Genomic DNA, 22655 nt, shown 5'->3' on the forward strand with positions numbered 1-22655 from the left:
CTGAAGCTGTTCAGTTTGTTTGTGGTGTTTAAACGTACCCAGAGCCAGAGAGACCATATAAACCACCTCGGTGAGCCCAGCATTTGTACCACTCGATTTATCAGATGATCCTGAATTCCCGTTTTTTTGGGGGGGGACACCACTAACGGCCACGAGCCGCTGGATGGCACGCATGGCATCGCTGCAACGGGGCCGCAGCACGACACTTCGACCCAGGCGTGGAGACCGCGGGCTGCGGAGCGAGCCGGTGTCACCTCATGCACACAGAGCTCCCGTGTCACCCGTGCACGGTGGCTCTGACCGATCCCACGTTGGAGGAAAGGGCTCATAAAAGCAGCAGATTTAGTTATCATACTGGCAAGAGAGCAATAAAAGCAGTTCCTTGGAAATCAGCCAAATACCCAGCCAAGTTTCAAGTCCTCTTCTACCACAGATGAGTATTTTAAGCTAAAAGTCTTCCTTTTCCAAAGACCCCCGGCTGGTAGGCTAGAATCAGATACACTTTCTCTCTGTCTCTCTCTTTCTTTGCCTTAGTGGAAGTTTAATTGGTCTGTGAAAACTGAACAACTTCAAGAGAAGGACTGATGAAGGCTTTGGAGTTTGGCTTCTGGGTAGGCAGTGTTTTTTTCAGAGCGGATAGGATCTGAAACTGGAATGTATCCTGCTTCTGATGGTTATGGCCGCAAAATTCGTGGAACGAATCAAATGCTTGGCTTTAGGTTTTGCAGGTGGATGCAACATTTCTGTTTCTGCTCTCCAGCGGAGTCCCACTGGCTTCAGTGAAATTGTCTATAATGCCTGAAAGCAAACAGTTTCATGACTAGGCATTTCTGTCAAGCAATGTATTTGATGTTCTTTGTGTAATGTATTCTGCCCTTGGAGCTACGCAGGTGAAATACAGTGCCGCTTATAAGTCCTGTTATTTTTCAGGTGGGCCCCATTTGCCCATACATATTTCATTAAGGCTGAGTCCTAATAGTGCAAGCTACCTACCGTTCCTGAGCAATCTACCGTAACAGCAAAACAGCGAAACCAGGGAAAACAATTTTGAGCAACTAACAGTTTTCTAATAATTCTGGCTCTATAAGCCCTAAAACAAAACCAGAAGGACATTCTTCATAATGGCCTTTTTAACCAAAGAGAAATGATGAGAGAGGATCTGCTGCAGCCTTCTACTGAAGGCTTTACTCAGGCAAAACTTCCACTGACATTACTTAAATCAGACTGTTGGAATCGAACAGAGGCACGGACGTGGAATCGTTCTGGAAATTATTTAGCAATGTTGTGCCTGATTTTCCACTCTTCTCTCACTTCACTTCACTTCCCTATCAACACCAGTGGGAAGGAGCAGGGAATCAAGCCCAATAATTACTTTTGAAAAAATTGCTTTCAAGTTTTAAGCTGAACAGATGAAACTTTCTCAACGGAAATAAAGCACAAGACATGAAATAAAGATTACGAATGGTGGTAGAAACAAAGGATCATTCAAGTATAATTTACCTTTGAAGAGTGCTGATTTGAACTACAGAACAAATGGCAGAAAAGCCCAGTAACATTTCAGAATGGTCACTCGGAAGAAAAAAATAGCCATAAAAACACTGTTACCAAAATGTCCATATAATTAATCTATACAGGTTTCAATAGATTTTTCTTTAATACTTTAAAATTTATTTTAAATATATATTAGCAAATTAACCATCATTTTATTTAATATTCCATAAAGTGCTCATTCAGTAGATGATAGCAAAATTCCATTGTAGCAAGACAAACTAGCTGGAGCCTACTCTGCGAGGACATCAAAGGACAGCTTAGCTTTCATTTACAAAGAGAAAAGAAAAGCATAGGTTTCTTCACAGCCCATGTTATAATACCAGAAATTGCATTTTTTTTTCTTTAAGAAATATATCCTTTAGAATATTAAAAAAATAAGTTTAATAAAGCCTGTGCTTAAAACAGCCAAAGTACTGTATGAAAAAAAATTGCACATTTGATACCATTTCAACCCTGCTTTTCATCCACAGGATAATATGAGGAGTATGTGATGTTATTGGAGGGTCTCTTGAGCAGGGCTGATTTTCCTAAGCTATGAGAGCTTCTCACAGCCAGGTGAAATTTTCAGTGTACGCACGGTGGGGGTCATGGCAGCTGCTGACCGTCACACACCGCTAACCTTTTCGTTTGCTGGGCTGATACTTGCCTTGGAGGTACCATCCAAATGATGTATTCCTATCGTGACCATCGAATAATCCTTAGCCATAATTTTTGCCTCTTTTTTCAAACTCTTCATTTGTGCTAGCTGAAGCTGGCTGGAATTATATGCAAGTGCTGGGATAGTGTTCACTAAAATCAGCTGGAAAGGTTTCTTCTCCTCCTTGTAGCGACACTGAATGTAACGAGAGAAAGCTGAGCGGTAGGTTTTGTTGAACAACGTATACACGAGTGGGTTGACAGCCGAAGAAAGGTAGCCAATCCAAACAAATATGTTAAGTAGTCCTCCAATGACCTCTTGATTGCATGACTCCTTGCAAATTACGGCCATCACATTGGTGATGAAAAATGGGCACCACATCACAACAAACAGAAAGAAGACAATGCCAAGAACCTTGGAAGCCTTCTGCTCGTTGCTGATGGATTGCATAGTTCTCCTCCCAGAAGTCCCCATGTCTCTGTTCAAAGAGCGCTGGAAGAGTTTCTCTGAGGACAGGGAACTCTGAGGGAGGAAGCTAAATGAAGCAAACTTGGTCTTTGGGCCAATGTCATTCACGCATAGCATAGCTTCCTTCTGCAGCGTCTTGATAGTTAAAAAGTAGGTGACCACCATGATGGTTAGAGGGATGAAGAATGCCACAAAAGAGCCTACTAGGACAAAATTGTCATCCACAAGTAAGCAGCTGCCTTTCTTAAACACTTTGGAGTCATCTTGTAGTCCAAAGACAGGTACAGGCATGGAGATACCTGAAGGAGGATTAGAGAAAGAAGAGGTTAAACACAATAATAAAAAACACCATCTCCAATCTCCAAGAAAAAATTAACAAACCATTCTTAGCTATACACAGATCATTCCTCAAAGAATTAATGGTTATAGGACACAAATGAACACTAACAGATAGAGCCACAATTGACAGATATCCCAAAGCAAACTGAATTTACAAGGGAAGGAAAAATACTGCGTCTCATATTTCAGCAGCAGCACAATGCTCATCCTGTTCTTGTTGGATTTTACTGGGCCACACTAAGAAAAGATGCTGTGCGAAACGTTGGTCTTGCAGATGTTGAGTTTCAGGAACTAAGCTGTGGTCTACCAGGCTCTGGCATTTGTGCTGCCACCACTTTTACAGCGTTCCAGCAAAGAAGGGCAGGGGAAGAGCAGCGCTGGTGTTACACAGGATTTCGCTGTTGCTCTCAGATGAGTTCCCTCTCTCCTTCAAAGAAACCTCAGCCACAGGTTGAACACATTCGCTTCCATCCAACTGTCCCATGACACCTGGTAGCAACAAATGTGTAACTCCTTATATTCTTGGATCTTGGGGGACCTGTAATGATCTCCAGACTTGCTCCTTGGTTCCTGCCACCTTGGCAAAGGCTTTTATCAACTATGATCAAGACGATACCATGTCTTTCTTTTCTAGGGTGGCTTGAGAGTGGTCTTAGGCTGTTTTTTGTAAGAGGATTAGAAGTGTTCTGGGTACTGGTTTCTCACTAGGCTGTGAAATACTGATTTAAGGAGGAAAGATAAATTTTTATCATAGGTCTGAGAGTAATCTTTCATCGAGTCTTTTTCTTTTCTCCCTGTAATCTCCATACAGTCAACATAGTCTAAATGCCAAAAAAACTTTCTGCGCCAACAGCCAGAGGAAAGATGGGGACAAAGTAAGGACTGAGAGACACCGATATGAAGCAACCTGGGATGTGATTCACCCTGCGGGGCTGCACGGGTCCCTTCAGGGTATTGCCAACTGCTACAGGCTGCCCTCTCAACGCACAGCCCCGAAGGCAAGGGCAGCCGCGCAAACTTTGTTTTCCCCTGGAGCATGCGCTACGTCCTTGCCCTGTCATGAACGGCAAGGCCAGGTGATGAAGTCCATTCTGCTTGGACGGCTCGCTCTGATTCAAGCCCGCTCGGACATTTCCTCAGGGACTTCTGCAAAATGCTGCTAGTGTCTGAGCAAAATCAAACAGCTGCTGTTTCTTTGGTTGTTGGTTTTGGGGTTTTTCCAATATTTGTCTCCTTCCCTCCCCCCATATGGATGCTGTCTCTCGAAGAGAGGCAATGTTCGGACAGCAAAAGGGATGATGTGCTGTGAAGATGGCAAAAGTGGAGTCGTGAAGCAGGGAGCGATAATGCAGCCCTGTCTGGATAAAAGCAGCTAGGAGTCTGACTCCTGTGGAAAGTTAGCATAAACTGGGGGCTTCAGTCCCCTTTGCATCTTTGAACAGAAATCCCAGATGCTGTATTCGGCTTCTGAGGGAGAAAAAATTAGAGAAGAATTTCTTATGATGTGAGGATGATGCTGTGCCCTACCTTGCCCCCTGTGTGCCCAACAGTGTCCTTACTGGTCCACAGATGAATCCTGAAACTCATCCTCTCAACTTCAGCATTTCAATGGTACCTCCTTCTACCTCCCTTCCTTTCCCTTCTTCCCACTCTGGTGCTTAGACTGGGAGCCCTTTAAAAGCACAGGCTGTCTCTTCATTTCACACGTTTCCAGTGCCCAGCATAACAGCTCCAGTCCTTCAGGGAGGCCGTGGAGTCCAGGCATAGTACAAAACAATAATAGTAACTAATAATAATATTAGCCTGTTCTCTTCAAGTGTTCCATTCTTTTGGTGCTTCTGGAGCTTCTACAAAGTTCTTTATTTTTCTAACACCACCGCTCTTTATTTTTCTAACAACACTGTAGCTTATTTTATCTGCACAGCTTTGAACTGAGTCATGGCAGTGCCTTGGGCCAGTTTACAAAAGTGCTGTTCTTATCTGCCCGGGGCAGAAGCTGGTGGAGAGCTTGCGGTATTGCCCTTTCTGTTTCTGCTGCACAAGCCCTAAATGCTTGAACTTGGGCTCTGAGAAGCCGGTGGGTGAGGTGCAAACTCATGCAGTGCGTGGCAGCTCCTGGGTCGAGCTGATGGAAACCTCCAGTGGTGCCGGGAAAGCTGCTGCCTAAAAAAGTGCAAGACTGATGGCACAGAGGGAGAGGTCACCCGCAGGAGCCACATTGCCCAGCCACCGTTGAGTAATCTGGGGTGCCAAACACCTCCAGGGAAATGGGGAATGCTTTGAAGTTCATTTTCTTTTTGAAAAAGTTGAAGGGATACTGAAGGCACCCAGCACCTCCCAGCATTACACTTCAGCTGCGTGAAGACACAGCACTAGTCAGAGCAATACCACAAGTTTCCCGTCCGGTTCTGCTCTGTACTGATAACAGCAGGGCTGTTTTTTCATTTCATTCAAAGTCCTAGTGTGAGCTGCAGAGATAAAATAAACAATGGTATTGACAGGGTAAAAAGATGCCTTTCATTACTGCAGATCTTATGGTTCAGCTGCATCGGGAGGCATGGGAGGAGAGGCAGCAGCGCTAGAAAGAGGAAAATTCTAGCGTAATTGCAAGCTTTTTCAAGTAAAAGGCCAAAGTCAGTTACAACTCCTCACCCAAAATACAAGGGCAGCAATTCCCCACCTGCTTTGTTTTGTTGTTAGCAGCTCCTGGAGGACTGGCATCTAAATCCAGATTTCTGACTTTAAAAAATGACTGAATGGAAAGGAGCTTCAGCTTGTAGCTGGAGTTTTCACATTTCCTCGTCATTCCTTTAACAAGTGCAAAAGTGCTGTTCACAGCAGAGCTGTAGCAGGCACTGCTAGTCATGGAAGTTTTTCTGGATGCCCATTCAAAGCATCTTTCCCCTACAGCCGCAGGTAACTGGCCTGTATACAGTTTGAAGATACCAGACATATCACAGGTTGGTAGCAGAGAACATTGACAGCTGTAATCTGCTTTTCGTGTACACACTAGTTCAGCTGATGTAGGGGATCCCACAAATGGTTCCGTGGCATTCCTGCATGGAATAAATTAACTTCCAGCCCAGCTCTCTCTTTTTGTATCTCTACAGGGACTAAACTTATTGCTCCCTTCCCCAAAGGAACAGAGTTTGTCCCTCTTCAACAGGTAGCTTCTGGCTTCTGTAGCATGAGGATGGCAAATCCCTGTGAGGACACTGGGACAAAATTCAAAGGCAGTCATCTTTAAACTGTAAATAAAAGAGCTTCCATGTACAACCCAAGTTGACTATTCTGATGGGATTTTTAAGAGGCATCACACATGGCCAAGAATGTCACTCGGGTTTGGACAAGATCAAGCTTGTACTGTAGATTCATAATAAAAAATCCCAGTCTAAGCTGTATTAGCATTATTGCAGCTGACTGAATTCATTCTTTAAAGATGGAAGCTGACTGATCTATTTCTCCTTGATGATTCCAATGTATAATTTCTTGCTGGTTTTATTGTCTTCACTTTCCAGCTCCCTGCTCTTGGTGACTGTGGCTGTTTAAGAAGACACAGGCTCTGCCTGCCTATTGTGACTTCAAGAGAAGAAAATCATCTTCACAAGAAAGGATCACGCAGAGCTACCAGGTAGGGACGAGCAGGTATTTGGGAAATGGACCATGTACAAACAGTAGATCTGGGGGAAACAACTTGGCAAGGTTGTTGCAGAACAGCTATTCCATGTCCCTGGCTCCCACTAGCTCAAGGTCAGTCTGGAAAGAGTCTTGATAACCCCTGAGTGCTTTTTTATGGTTTATCTTACTCTGCTTCCAAATCCAACTAAACTGAGACAAAGAAAACACTCAGCACAGAATGGGAGCATCCATTCAAGCACTGGAGGTACATTAGGCAGTGCCTTTCCAGTTAATATTCCCACTTATATCAGAACATTTGCCCTTGTGGACAAACCCTAAATATTATGTTCCTCTGGTAGAAGGTGGTTTATTTATAAAGCTTGATTTATACACAGGTGGCTGTTTCAAACTCTATGGACTTTAATAAACCACAAAACAGAACCCAAGCAATAAAGATGAGTAATAAATCCCACATTAAACCTCAACCATTTGGGCACAATTTCAGAATGACAAAAAGCTCTTGAAAACACCAAAGGTTAAGAAGTAAAGCAATAGCATCCTTCTTGTTGTTCTCTCAAAAAGCCTGGTAAAACTGACAAAGGTTGATTTAGTGGTACACATTGCTGGCTTGCAAATCTTCAGAGATATACAGCAGCCATAAAACCACTTTAACTGGACAGGTAAACTGGGTTTGCAGCTGCCTTGAGCTGCTGAGACTATCAATGAATCAAAACCAGAATTTACAATATGCCCTGCAGGGTGGCACACTTGGGCTACTTAGGATGAAGAGAAGGAGGGGGAGTGACCTGATAAAGTCAAAGTTCCTTCCGTGAAGTCTCCTTCAAGGAGAAACTGTCAGTCACATGCTTTCACCTTACATATATCCCTTTCAATCGATTTGAATACAAATGAGCATTACTATGTGCCTTAATAAATGTCCAAGGGGTAGGAAATACCTTTTAGAAATGTCATCACAGCTTCTCAGCAAAATTCGGCACCTTTGTTCACCTCTGCATGAAAAAGAAAAAAGCCTCCCCAGCTCCAGTTTTAGCAGTCGCATTGATTCAGACATACTGAGGTTATGGGCCAGATCACGGGCCACTGCACAGAGATGCGCTGTGACACCGGAGACATCTGAAGGGATTGCTGCTTGAAGAAGGCCAGTCTCTCCTTCAGGCAGCTCAATGTGGCAATATTGTCTTAAGTTCTTTAGAAAAGCCCACGCCTGGTATCTGGTGCTTTTCTGTACTCGGAGAACATCCTCCTTTGGTACATCTACACAAGCAAACAACAAACAGCCATCCGTGTATGCTCACGTGGTACATCCCAGGGCAAACAACGCATACCCTCGGTCTCATGTTGTACAAAAATTGCCTTGGTGCAACGCAGCCATTACATTATTTTCAATATTTTGCACTGAAATAACCACACAAAATAATACTCATTCCTTTGGGCTACCGTAGTGCCCTGCGTGGATGTCTGCTTGCTCTAGGAACACAAAGCACAGTGAGCCACTTGTGGGGGGACCATGGACCATATCCTCCTCGGAGTATCAAGGATGCAAATGTGTCTGGAGCTTATAGCAGGAGCCGGAGTTTAGCAACAGCTACTTGTGTGATTTCAATTAAACACCCGCAAAGAGCCGCTCAGTCTGGCTCCACGTCTCTGCTTGGTGTATGGCACTCACTGCTATGGGAGTCATCGTTTCCCCAGACCTGCAAACGCTTAATGGATTTCTGCATGCACCTGAAAATGTTATTTCCCTACCGACTCATTGCCAGTCACAACAAACCTTTCATGCTGCCATTTCGCTGCTACCCAAGTAGTGCCAGCCTCATTGCCAACAGCAAGGTTGTGCAGTTTGCTGATGGGTGGCAGTGCAGAAACAGAAATTTCCACCTGGGGACAGGTGGACAAGCTCTGGGTGGTTTGGGAGCCGCCATCTCAGGCTGCATCTAGTTAGCATGAATGTTAAAAATCTTCTGCCTTGCCTAGTCAGCGTGGCAGTGTCCCCAAAGTCCTGGGCTAGAATTTCTCCTTGCGAGCGAGACAAGGACGGATCTCTTCCCTGGCAGCAGGTACACGTGTTGGTGGGGGCAGGAGTGGGTGAGGAGCTTTCTCTCACAAATCGCCACGTAATATTTGCTTTCAGATGGATCTTCTCGAGAGCTAAGAGTCACCGTGCCAGCGGAGCATCGTCTCCTTGCTGCATTCCAAGGGACCAGCCTCACAGGACTGGAGTCAGAGCGGGTCCAGGCATTTTCCTTATTGCTGTCTATGGGCCAAATCTAGCTTTTTATTCGAGGGCACACACAGAGCTGCTTTTCTGTAGCTTTCCCTTGGAGCATTTTATTTGGTCACACATGTTCTACTTAATATAACTGAAAGGAAAACTACTTTATATTTAACTTCACATAGGGGGTGCCAGGTAATACTTGGATTATTCTGTAAATTTTGAAATGGCTTTGTTCTTGGCAGCTCAGAAAATCTCAAAGGAAACATATTATTTAGCCTTGTAGGAGATATATTCAATTCTTTTTATGTGAGAAAATGATTGTAAATGGTCATTTATAATAATATAATGCCGTAAATTGTCTACTTCACTTTAGAAAAACAAAATCAGAAAAGTCTCAGTGTCTTCCTGATATATTTCTCACTTATGTTCTCAGTCCTGAAGCCTATTTCTTACAAGTACAGAGATGTGTCTGTGCAAATTAATTTGTAGGACTGTGAGAATAAATTAAATAGAAACAGAATTAGAGGCACATTGCAGGGAGGACAGAACAAGTTGTGAAGGACAGTTGGCCCTTTTTGACCCGACTGATTACAAACCCAGGGCTCCAGGGTGGGCTGAGTTATGGGAGGAAAGCGCTGACAGAGTCGCTTGCTGCTTTGGTATAATCCTGTTCCCTTACAAAACGTGCATGCAGCCCTATTTCCTAGAGGCAGCAAGAACCCAACAGGAGGAAGCAGTTCCTTTGCTCTCGGCTTTAAGTGCTATTCCTGCCTATAGGTGCCTCAAATCCCCTTTCTTAGCTGTGCTGCAGGGCTCGTTTACAGCAGTTCTGTGTCCTTCGTGTCCGGTCCTTCTTATTTCCATATTGGATTTACCAATCCTTCTGAGTATTTGAGGAAGACACAACCTTTTACATAGCAATTTCCAGTGGAGCCTCTCCACCAATACAGTCTTACCTCTTCTGCTAGTGACATTATCTTTGGTTTGGGCAGAGGCTTCTGCCAAGGTGCTTATTGGCTTCTCACAGCTTTCTCAAATCAAGGAAAAGTTGTTATCCCTCTATATAATACGATTACCCAGCCACTAAAGGGACTAACAGAGGCATATAGAACTCTACACTTATCAAATAGCTAGAAAGAAAGAAAGATTGATTTATAAATGTCCTGAAGAAATTTATTTTGAAAAAGGATTTGAGGACTGGGGATTTCACATTATGCCATTCATGTATGCAGCAAGGAGCGATGGTGAACAGACCCTGGTGGTTTCACCTGAACAAGCTGAAATAAGAGGCTCTTGCTATTGCAGTCAAACTCTCTTAGTTTAGTGCCCGCACAGGTTTGCACAGGCTGCCTCCACCTTCTGCTGCCTGCAGTGGGTGAAGGGGAGGGCTCCAAGGGGTAAAAAATTGCTGGAGAAAGCTGTGCTGCCTGCTGTCATCTTTCATAAGCCGGGAAGCAGTCACACTTCCCAAAGCTAGTCTTCATATCTCATTGGAATATTGATTTTTTTTTTTAGTTATTTCCTAATGTGCTTGTAGTTATTCCCAGGTAATGACGTCCTTGGGCCCTGACTGCACATTGCCTCATTTTAGCTGAAGCCCTGCAGTTGCTTCTGTCTTTGTAGAGTAAAAGTCTTTCTGCTTGGAGTTAGCACAATGGTGACTTGCTGTACGGGACACCTGCAGGTAAAATCTTCATGTCTAGGGCCAGCAAACAGAACGAGTATGTTCTTGATCACTGGAAACCTCAGAAAATTGAAAGACTTTATCAATTTATACAGAAATTTTCTTTTAGATGACAGATCCTTGCATTCCATCTGCTTGTTTACTATGGTATTTGTATCTACCAAGGCACAGAACTTTTCCTAAATAAGTAAGAAATACCAAACTGCCCAGTAAATAAATTTTTGCTCAATATGGCTGAAAAAATAAAATAATGTGTACCACATGCCAGATTCTTCCACGGTCTCCCATGGATTCAATGAATCTCCCTTTTACTGTGCTTGGTTAGACCTCATGGTCTGATTCTGAATATTTTAGTGGTGTTAAGCCTGGAGAAAGATCTTAAAAGACCCCAGCCCGAGACTTGGTAAGTGTGTCAACTTTTAGATAAAAAGTAAATCGCTTTGCCTTGTGCAGATTACTGTGCAAATACAAGTTATTATAAATGCATCTACAGGGAAGAAGAGGGAGGCAAGAAGGCATCTGGGCTTGCTTTTGCAGCAGAAGGGCAGACAGAGCTGTTTAGCTCCAGGATGTGCAGGAGGTTAAAAGCCAATAATAGAGACGTGACGAAGAAATGTTTATGGGAGTGATTCGGCAGTGTTTTGGCAGCACATTGCCGTGTCACATCTGAGATGAAATCGCTCCTCCTTTGCCTTGCTCGGTCCCGTGGTTCCCAGATGGTGCTGAGGGTGCGTGGACCACGAGCATCAGAGTGGCAATGCTGAAGGAGCACTGAGAGAAGGGCAAACCCCGCTCCGTACGGGCCATCTATAGGGATGTCATAGCTTTCTTCTGCTGGGAGCTGGGCTAGGTTAGATTTGCGTCTGGCAAGAGGCTCCTCCTTCTCGTTAGCCCTTCCTCAGGCCACCAATTCTCACGGGGAAGTGCCTGAAGAAGGGAAGGTCAGGGAGACCTGCCTGCAACCTCAGGTGCATCTTAAAATCTGAGAGTATGAAATATGACAAGGAGTGGAAAGGCATGGGTACTCTATATCCTCCTCGGCTCAGAGGCATGTGGATACCATAACAAGTCACGTTAAAAGAAGCAGGACTGAAAATCAGCACTAATTTCACATGGACACACACCCGCCTGCACGTGCACACGTAGCTGCCCAACTAAGGTTGCCAGCTTTTCTAAATAACTGAACGACAAGCTCTGTTTTCATGATCTGAAGTCACCACTACTTACATCAGCCCCGTTTTGATGACTCTGTGCGTAGGGCGTTACGAACGCCGGCAATCCCTGGAAGACCACCAAGGCCAGTGATGGGAAACCTTTAGCCTGCAGTTTGGCGATGCATCAGTGCTGACGTACCTGTCGGCTCAGAGGAGATGTCCTGCCAGCTCTCGAGTGCATAGGGTAGGAAGGGTATAGGGAGTGGGGATTTCTGCAAGTTCTGTAGCCCTGTAGTTTGTCAATATTGCGTTATACATTTTCATTTGGGTCTGGTGAAGACTCCTGCGAGGAGTCCTCTGCCTGCACATCGTCCTGGTCTCTATCCCAGTGCTCCCAGCTGGGACGGTGGTGGTGTACGTCAAGTGAGGCGGACAGGGCGCTTGGCCCCATGTGCCAGCCCTTCTACACGGACTGCGGCTTGTTCTGTGCGTCTGCCTGCACTTTAATCCCTGCCTCTCACCAAGGAGGGAGAGAGGATGGTGTGTCGCAGTGCACAGCGCCTAGAGGAAATCAGCGAAAAAATAATAATAAAAAAAAAATCAGCAGCTGCAAAAATCTGTGGGTGGGGGGAAGGTTTCTAACGTAACAATAAAAGGCTTTTAAGACCTCCCACCCTGCAATTTAATTGCATTATTATTTACAATACCAATTTACTTGCCGTCTGATCTTTGGTGGGGCTGAGACCGGTCACTGTCCCCACGTCTGGAAAGAGTAGAGAGCAAGGCGGTGTGTGCGAGGCATGGACAGGAGGCCGGGGAAACGGTTTTCCTGGGAGATGCTGGGTGAGCAAAGCCGAAGTCCGAGGGAGCCAGACGGCAGCTACAGTCCTGCCGTCAGCTGGGAATCGGGAGGGAGCTGGCCTTAATGTTCTCCTCCAGGCGACGGAGGCTGGTAACGGCTCTGTAACCGCTTCATCCATGGTGATTAGAAGTGATTAGAAGTGACTGACCTCATGATAAAGAGCTAAATATTTAGTTTGAAAAATTGCAAGAGGTGCCACGGGTCTCCAGCCTAGCTCTGCACGGAGGGATGAGGTGCTACTCATTCTTATTTAAAGCTCCTGGATGGACAAACCTGCTACTTCTGGGGCTCAGCAAAATGCAACAGAGCAGGTCAAACTTTTTCCTTTCTGCGTACTCAGTTAATGTTATTTAAATTGCATTGGTGTTTTTAAGTTCCCTGTAACAATGGTTTAATTTCTACTTAAAAGACGTTACAAATTTACGGTTGTCACTGGCTTACGTAAATATCTTAATTTGAAAAGGAAAAGAGCCTCTAAGTGGGATCACCTCCAGCCACTGGTGATATCCCTCCTGTTTAGCACAGGACCTTTTTGTATTCCATGTCAGATGGCTTCGCAGTGTTTACTGTTCAGGCCCCTAGGAGAACAGATTTGAGGATAATTGTGCTTTGAGAAAGAAAGAAATACCGTACATTTGTAACAGGATCTTCCCAGGTCACACATTATCAGTCCGCCTTTTAAGCTATGAAGCTCCTGAAGGCTCCTCAGGGCTAATTTGTTATATGCTATAGATGCTACATACACAGTAATGCTTAAAAAATATATATATATAGTAGCAATAAGCTAGAAATTATGGAAAAATCTGAGATATTCCACTGTCATAAGCAACTAATGTGATGGCTCCTGGAGCAGTCTAAGTTACAAGATCCTCTACTATCCCAGTTTCCATACTTCTGGGCTTTTAATTATTAGTTGGTATGATTTGTTGAATGCTGATAATTTACTTAACTCTGCCTTAATCCTCCCCTGAACTGAATAGAGATTTCTGTTGTTATCTCTCTGAGATTTCTCCAGCAGCGCTGCTTGACCTCGTTATGTAGTTTAAAAGGAGACTGAATGTAACAATCAGATAAGTTGTTTAATTATTATTTTTTTTTTTAGCAACAATTTAGCACTGAGTCTGAAGGGCACAGACAACCAAAACTGTAATTCTTCTGGATTTTCTAGACCTTAAAGCAGGTCCCACTTTAATCCAGATCTTTGTTCTGTCTCTCCATGCCTCCTTTTGTGGTTGCTTGCAGTGGCTGCTGATTAAGCAAATGGTCAGCTTCTTCCAAGTTATCCAAGGAGACTGCACCAATGGCTGGACAGTTATTGGAGGAGATGTCCTGATGCGATGGATAATTTGGAAGGAAAAACAGGATGAGAAGCAGCTTAGAGACCTGCACTGGTCTGAACATCATGATTCAGGATCCTGTGCTTTATGCTTCACTGCCCACCCAGTGAATAACGCCCTTCACCCTGACTGAACTCTTCTCTTAAAGCAGGCAGTGCCCTGGTCACATTTAGAAGATGGCAGGGTTGAAGAAGAGATGACAATAGATCATGTCTGCCTGTATTTCCCCTCTACAGGTGTCTATGGAGGTGCTATGGCATAATCCCCAGGCTTATCTTTCCGCTAAAAGTCACAAACCACCTTGAAAATGAAAAATAAATACATGAACCGCCCTTGCAACAAGAAATGGCTACTCTGAATGCTGGAGGGACCTCCTCATGTCCTGCAGTGGTTCGCAAGGCAGGGCTGGTTTTACTCTGGGAACATTCAACCTAAAACTTTTGGGCACTTCTAGAGTTGTAAGGAGAAAGTTACGCTGCTCACTCAGTGCACCTGGGACCTAAAACCACACAGTGTTTATCTCGGGATACTCACAGTTCAGCTCAGTCTATGATCCTAGCAATAGCAGTCCATTTGACATTTGCAAATTCAGATCAAATACAAAATCATAACGAGGGTTATGTTCTGCCAAAAGGAAACAAATCTTCCCAGTGGGTGTGATTTACTTGCAACATAAATGTGGGGCTGAATACCGTGAAATACACAGCTCCAATTTTGATCAGCCAGAAAAGAGAGCCTTTATCGCGATGCCTCAGCCTGCTTTCAGGATGTCAGAGGAGTCTGACAGGCTGTTTTCCATCAATGACTCTAGAGGACATCATAGGAAAAATCAGCTGACAGGTATTTCTAAATTTGTTGTGGGTAATTAGGAATACATTGTCTCAGCTCTCACAAAACCCCTGACTCTTACTGGCTGGGGCTCTGCTTAGATGTGATGCCAATGTCACGGGCCAGGAAATGCATGGGGAAAGTTAATTGCAGCCTGAGTGTGTGATAGTTTGCAGTGTTCCTGCTAATTGGGGTAAATGTAAGGATTTCATTTTAAAGCAGAATTCTGTGATACGTTTCTTAACATTATAAAATGCAAAATCTGACCTAAATAAAATTTAATTCTTTAAAATACATAAAAGAAACTGTGAAATTGCTCTGTATAATGTTAAAATGAATGAAAATTTCTTTGTTCTTGACATTTTCTTTTATGCAATACCATGCTACTTTAACAACAGTTTTTAATTTAGAAGGCGATTAAATGCAATTACAGTGTACAGATGACAGAGCTTATAAACCCCAACGTGATTTCTTGTGCACTTCTTTTCTGCTCATTTATATTGCCTGTGGCTTCTGCTGTGCAGAAATGCCAATTCCTCTGATTCGAGATGCTCAAGTAATTTCTTGGTCAATATAGGATCTCCTTTTGGGCATGTACTGTTGTAGAGACCTACTGGCAAAAGATCAGAGCAGGCCTGCGAACATGTCCTTTCTGCTTTTTGCAACACCTCACATAGCACCTTCTGCAGAAAAGGGTATCCTGCGGTAGGACCTAGGCTCATCCTTCCCCCTCTGGATAGGGAATCCATTCTGGATTCTTGTATGTATTGCATGCTGCGCTGGGAACACGACTGGCTAAAAAATATAGCCTTGCAGAGAAGGAGGAATAACTTATAATAAGCACTGTACTGTTACTGCCTTTTTTCTTAAAACATTCCATTTACTCTGACATATCCTACAAAGAGAGACTGGCTGATTATAGGTCATATTGCCAACCACAAACAGTTACTTATTCATTCAAGGAAACCTGATAATAGAACCAGCCTGGTCCAAATGAACTTAATGCTTTTTTGCCTGTAGCTTCAAGGGGAAGAAGAACATGGTCCTTATGGTCTTCAAAGCAAAGAAATTTTTTTTAAAAAAAAAAAGACAATGAACAAATTCTGTCCCTTGACTAACCAGGTTCTTGCCACATAGCTCTGCCACTAAAAATACAGCTCTATCATTTAAAACTAGCCCTGAAAAATAAAACCAGAGCAGAAAGAAAAGCCACGCGTTAATGTTGTGGCCACTCCTCACTCCTTTTTTCACCGATAAAGCAGAATATTTCTTGCAAAAGAGGTGCTCACAAAATGAGTGTGTGCCTTTTTCATAGGCAAAAACCTTCATCTCCTCCTGATAACCAGGTAATTACACAAAGAAAATGGTAAATGTATACATAATAATTATTCTTCATTTGACAATTTGGAGAATTTAGAAAGCAGTTCAATCATTACCATTCCTTTGAGGATTTTTTCATAAAGAAAAGTATAAGGTTAGTAACACCTCCTTGTCAGATAATGAAAAAAAACCCATGTACAAGTTCCAAAAGCAAGCTTTTTTAACCTTCACAGTTATTAGAGGGAGATAGGTGTGGTAAGCTGTTGGTCGGGTGGACGAGATGTGTTCACTCTTCTGGGAAGAACAAATCAAGCAAAGGATTCTGTTACATGGGAAATACGGGAATAATTTACATCGGTGGGGAAAGTAAATATGATATTTATGTCTCTGTCTCAGAACCATCTTAAGTAGTGTCTCATAACCAGAATACATGTGCTAGCCAACTCAGAACTGTGCATCACAGCACTGAATATTAACTTCCCTCGGACAACCTACACATGACGTGCTCCTTTACTCATCAGTTGTCACTGCTGTTGGAGTCATTGGCATGGCAATTAACTTTCTACTGGCATAATTGTTGCTGACTACTGATCCTCACACATTGTGTCTCTATAAAATAATACAGTGACGATCCTATTTCTATGAGATGGTGATGAAGCTCTAATACTTTGCTTATGAAATTTTGTGCCATGGCCCTTCATTATAGTTAAAGCAAACTTCTCTGTATGTTGTGTCACAATTCTTGACAACATCTTTATGGCATTTTATTTTTGTGGTGGCATCTACATTTGCAAATGGAAAAGGTTCCAGGGGGTTTCCCAAACACAAAACCTACAATGTTTGCCCTTGAGATCCTCCCGCTGGAAAGAGCAAACAGTATGTTCACTCTCTGGGGGATGATTTCATGAGTATGATAAAGAAAGAAGAAATGTTAACTAAGGAAATGATTATAAATACTGCTAAGAATGCAAAGCCAAGTTTTCAAAAGAAATGGAAGCAAAGTGAATGACTACATGGTAAACAGAGTAGTGTAGCAGATATTTCAAGTTTAGATCCAGCACTTCCAAATTTAGGTGCTCGACTTCATATTGTCGGAGTACAGTGCTGCGTGTAATTATTTGCAATTTTATGTATTTTGGCAGTATATTCCATGTTATAACAAATGGTCTTTTCCTATGCCAAGCCATCCCTAAATTAGACTTTCTTGAACTGGCAAATTACGTCATCTGGAAGAAAAGGAGGATGTGGTGGATCCGGAACAGGGATTCCCAACCTGCAGCCCCTTGGTTATTTGTCCTTTTGAAAACAGTAAAGGCACTTTCAAATGAAAGCTGTGCTTGGCATTAGGAGGAGGGAGCTGGAGGAGGCCAAAGCCATCAAGAAACCACAATCCAGAGGCACTGGGAGTTGCACTCTCCCAATCCCAGCTGCTTCCCTGGCCGTTCGTACTGTAGGACAGCAAGAAGTCACGCAGAGAAATTGCAGGCTGCCTGGGACGGAGGTGTAAGCCTCTATGGCAGCATAAAGCTTCGCACTGCCAAATTATCAGAGGGCTCAGTTGCACTGGGCTTGTTTCGTACACCTGGAGGTAACATTTTGCAGCCTGCGCTTTGGAGAATGTTGCTTCGCATGCTACAGTATTTCTGTATTTTTGAAGCCTCGAAAGCAATGGCAAAATTTTAAGAGAGTTATGCAATGGGAGATAAATCACCAGCTTCATCCAGCTCCATACAGACTTTTTTTCTGCATGAAAAGTACTGAATAAATCTAAGTTGTTAGTGACTGGGGAGAGCAGAGACTGCCTGAAGGCAGTGAACAGATGTGTAGGCTGAGTGAGAAATGATAAGAGAAGAGAAAACTCAGCTAAGAGGATTTGGGCTTCATCAAACTTCACATTATTTAGACCATTAACAGAGGAATAGAGAGAAATAAGGACTGAGGAATGATATATGTAAGGGCTTAACATTCACGACTGTAATTCTTTTATGTGGCCCTTTCAAGGATTTTTAAAGGAGAGAATGATGCATTGTTGGCCTCTTGCAGAGCAATACGTTTCTTAGGCCCACTTAGGACTCACAGGTACTTTACCTGTATTTCTCAGCATAGGCTCCATTTACAATTCTATAGATTCCAGTTAAACGCTATCCAAAATTCAAGTATAATTTTTCTAGGAAGGGGAAATGCATGGGCTTTTTACACCTGTTTTCAGTAACGACCTCTGTGCTTTAAAACAAATGGAATAATTTTCAGGGTTTAATGGGCTTTTGCCTTCAACAGCTACAAATAATCTAATTATCTAGCCACTCTGGGTACTGGATGATTTAAGAATTAAAGACACGATTAGAATCTGTTACAGTAATTAGTATCCATTTTAAACCAATTGCCTGTGGCATTACATGGTCTACTGAAAGAAAGGCTGCTGGCTAAATCCTCTTCTTCTACTAAATGCAAAACCAAATGCTAGTACAATTTCTTTTTTGACTAAGAAAGTCAAGATTTCAGAACTCAAGTAAAACAAATTATCTGAGCTTTTATATGCTGTTTTTAAATACTTTATATTTCACTGAAGCCAGAGAAGGAAGACCACTGATTGACTCATCTTTGGATCAAATTCACTGAATAAATTTGGGAATTTAGGGAATAAAAAGAAAATTACAAATTTAGTGACTGAAAGTGTTATTACTTAGGTAAATTAGAAGGCATAATGAAAGAGACGTGGGTAGATTGGGAAGCACTAGGAGAACTTCCGTGTGCCCCACAAATCAGCTAGAAACCATGCCCCACTAATCAGTTAGAAGAATTTGCAGAAGTCAGTGAGCAGGTGGATAAGGGTGATCCAGCTGATATAATGTTCCTGGATTTTCTGAAAGCTCCTACAACGCTGTTTTGTCAAATGCTGTTAAAGAAATTAAACTCTAATGGCAGAAGAAGAAAGGTTCTTGTGTAGAAAAAGGATGGGTTGAAAGACAGAAAACAAGGGGTAGGATTAAATGGTTTGTTTCCAGAGTGAGGGTGGTAGAAGGTACCATCCACCAGCCCTCTGTGTTCATCAGTGCTGTTCAGTCCATCCATGACCTCTTTGTGTGGACGCTGGAACTGAATAAATGTGCTGGCAACACGTGGCTGTTGGCTGTCGAGAACTGCAGAAGGTCCTCATAAATCTCAGCTAATGGACAGCAAAGTAGCAGACAAAACTCCGTGCTAAGAAGCAGAGTTGTACATTAGCTGGGGGGTAACCCTATCTAGCTATGCAAAACTCTTTGTCACTACTCAGGAAAGAGAGGAGGGACATCAAAACAGTCAGAGGGCTGGAACACCTCTCCTATGAGGAAAGGCTGAGACATCTGGGGTTGTCCAGCCTGGAGAAGAGAAGGCTCTGGGGAGACCTTATTGCAGTCTTTAAATATATAAAGGGGGCTTATAAGAAAGATGGGGACAAACTTTTTAGTAGGGCCTGTAGCGATGAGACAAAGGGAACAGTTTTAAACTGAAAGAGAGTATATTTAGGTTGGACATAGGAACAAAATGTTTTACGATGAGGGTGGTGAGGCACTGGCACAGGTTGCCCAGAGAAGCTGTGGCTGCCCCATCCCTGGCAGTGTTCAAGGCCAGGTTGGATGGGGCTCTGAGCAACCTGATCCAGTGGAAGGTGTCCCTGCCCACTGCAGGGGGGTTGGACTAGATGACCTTTAAAGGTCCCTTCCCACCTAAACCATTCTATGATTCCATGATTTTGGACTTGCTGAGCTCAGTGTGCAGGGATGGTCCTAAAGACGAAAAGAAAGGTAGACTTATTAAAGTAGGAATTGAGAACAAGGCAGGCAATATTACTACACCACATGAATTCATGGTGTGTCCACATCTTGAATATTGTGGTCTGGCCACTTATGTCTCAAAGAGGATGTAGAAGCACTGGAAAAGATTCAGAGAAGGGTACAAAGATGACCCGGGCATGGGATACTGCCACACGAACAGAGCCTAAATAGGTTTGGACTCAGCCTGGTAAAGCAATCATTGAAGGGGGCTATGCAAGAGGATGGACTAAGGATTTTGACAGTGAGGGAGCTGTTGAGGGTCTCTCATCAGCAGATTCCCCCCTCTTCCCCTGCTAAAACAAGCCTCTATGCAGGGGAACATAATGTCTTTCATTTCTTTCTCTTGCTTTTTACCTTCCATCTCATACATCATGAAAGTTCACAGGGCACCAGCTCAGCTGCAAACTGCAGGAGCAAGGGGAAGCCAGAGGATATCTGAGGCGGGAGGGCAAAACCTCAAGAAACCCGTCTCTCCAAATTTGTCAGTGAGATGGCAGCCACACCGTGCGTTGCAGATATCGTGTTGTGCCCGACACCAGCTCTGCCTGTGCCAGCGACAGCTATGTGAAAATGCAAAGCGTTAAATAATTTATAGCCCTGCCACTCTAAGTAGCACTAAGAGGCTGGTAAATGATACATAGAGCACCTCTTTGTTCAGAAAGCATTTTGTATTAGTAAATGGTATAGAAAGCACCTCATCTGTCAGAAACCATTTCCTACCTATTCTGAGTGGGATGGTGGCAGATCGGGACAGGGTCGATGACCGACCGACAGCAAGTTGCACGGGTGATCCGGGATCTATCAAGGTTCCTTACAATACTGGCATTTTTCTTTATTCTATTAGTATAGCAGTATGCCGTGCTGCAAACTCAGTCCCGCCTGGCAGTGACTAGCCCAGCAGCTTCTTTATAGCTTGCTGTGTGTTTGCTTCCCCGTCGGTCCTCTGGAGCACGTCGCGTCTGCCAGAGCTCCTTCACGACACAGTTGCCAGGCTGGGAACCGACCCATTTTCCTTCTGCTCATCTCCCCGTGCCCCTTGCTTCCACAGGACTAGCAAACCAGCTCCGCACCTCTTCACTCCTGCACACCTCGGGGTGCTTGCCTGCATTCATTTCTATCTAGTTAACCTACGCGCTGTTTTGATGACAGGTGATGTGTGAATGAGACGGAGTTTCCCCTATCAGCCCACAATTTTCCTGACATCCACCGTTCCCTTACATGTGTCATCCAGCTGCAGTAAAGCAGGACTCTGTCCTCTTCACTCGTGCCACACTTGAGTGCTTTCCAATAAAACAAGGAGTTGTATTTTTCAGAGCTATATAAATAGGGACCACGTTGCTATCGCTTGCCGTAGTGCTATCAACTAACATCTGTGGCTCATCTGATCACTGTTAGAAGAAAATTCTCTAGAGAGCAGAAAAGGTGTTTTTACAATGTTGTTATCAGTTATTACTGCAAAGAATAGTCCTGACTTTTGAAATTAAATACCAAGATATCAAAGAGCTAAACCCTCCTGCTACAGGACATAAACCGTGTTTTAACTAATAGGGCTTAAATAACACATTTTTCTGGACTCATTTTAATAGTGAGCTAATTCAGATACTCTGGCAGTGAGCTCCTGCCTGAGGAAAGATGCTGATCAGCGTAGACCACTGGTTTGCCCCTGGAATGGTCATGCTGATAATTCTGTGAGTTTATTTGTGTTTTAAAAGGACAGTAATTTCACACACACTAAGCACAGCCACCACACACAAATGCAGACAAACACAGTACGTACAAATTTAAGGAATGCTTGACTTTTTAATGTTATATGCAGAATGCACCAAAAATGCTTGCACTTAGCAGTGTCCAAAATCAGAAAAATTGGACAGAGTAAGTAATATGTTTTCGACTGGATTGATAAGAAAAGTGACTGTAGAGATATAAGGTATGATTCATCTAATCTAAATGAAGCCAGCTACATCTGAGTTGCTCTAGGCTTCCTTTAGAGTTGAGACTAGGTATTTTTAGGGTGGAGTTCACCTGGCCTGTGCTAGACATCTACATCTGATCGGCCGAATGCACCCCAGCGCCGTGCGTGATGCTGTTGAACCTCACCAGGTCTTGGAGGATGCAGAACTGTCCTCCTGTTGAGAGAGGGCTCCCACCATTTCTTGCTGCCCAGCAGAAGATACAGCTATTTTAAGTCATAAAAATCCTAGACTGCTTTTTTCTCAGGAAAAAGATTTTCAGGATCAAGAGGGAGGCCAGGAGACGATTCAGAGCGGCAGGCAGGCAGCAGTGTTAGGCATCATCTCCTTTCCATCCCCTCGGAAGAATGGTAATGGATTACAGTTACCACTTGCAGTAATTTGTATTAGTCAGGGAAGCGGCTAATTACCTTTGATTGCTGGCAACACTCACCTCTTCCAGGGCAAGAGAGGGAATTTTTTCTGCGTCTGAATAGGTGAGGTGTCAATGCTCAGGGGGTCTGCAAAACCAGATGAGGTGAAGGGGAGCTGCGCTTTCGGCACGTTTGGGAGCCACAGCCCCAGTGGGTGAGGAAATCCCCGGCGGCGTCACGCACCGAGCTCCTTCCACCTCCCTCGCCGTCGAACTGCCGCGGGCTGAGGGTGCTGCCAGCACGGGGGTGGAAGAGCGGCAGCCCCGTGCCTAGTTTCAAGCCTCTGGGTTTTGCCGGTGCGAAGAGAGATTCATTCTCAGGAGATTCTCTCACAGGGAGTTGTTCAGGGCATCTGTTTTAGGCTGGAACTCTGAACTGTCCCGTGGGGAAACTTCTCTCATTTACGGTGTACACAGAGTATCT

At 43.8% G+C, this 22655-nt stretch overlaps 1 protein-coding gene across 1 annotated transcript in view; it reads right to left on the bottom strand.

The window, feature by feature from the left end:
• Nucleotides 1–237: 237 nt before the first annotated feature.
• HTR2A (5-hydroxytryptamine receptor 2A) overlaps nt 238–22655 on the bottom strand; it is a 29016-nt gene continuing 6598 nt past the window's right edge. Inside the window, exon 3 of the mRNA XM_030036695.2 lies at nt 238–2955. Coding sequence (XP_029892555.1) covers nt 2156–2955 — 800 coding nt within the window. The 3' untranslated portion in view covers nt 238–2155. The remainder of the gene's footprint in view (nt 2956–22655) is intronic.

The sequence above is a fragment of the Aquila chrysaetos genome, chromosome 14, assembly GCF_900496995.4.
Source record: "Aquila chrysaetos chrysaetos chromosome 14, bAquChr1.4, whole genome shotgun sequence".
Classification (NCBI taxonomy): Eukaryota; Metazoa; Chordata; class Aves; order Accipitriformes; family Accipitridae; genus Aquila; species Aquila chrysaetos.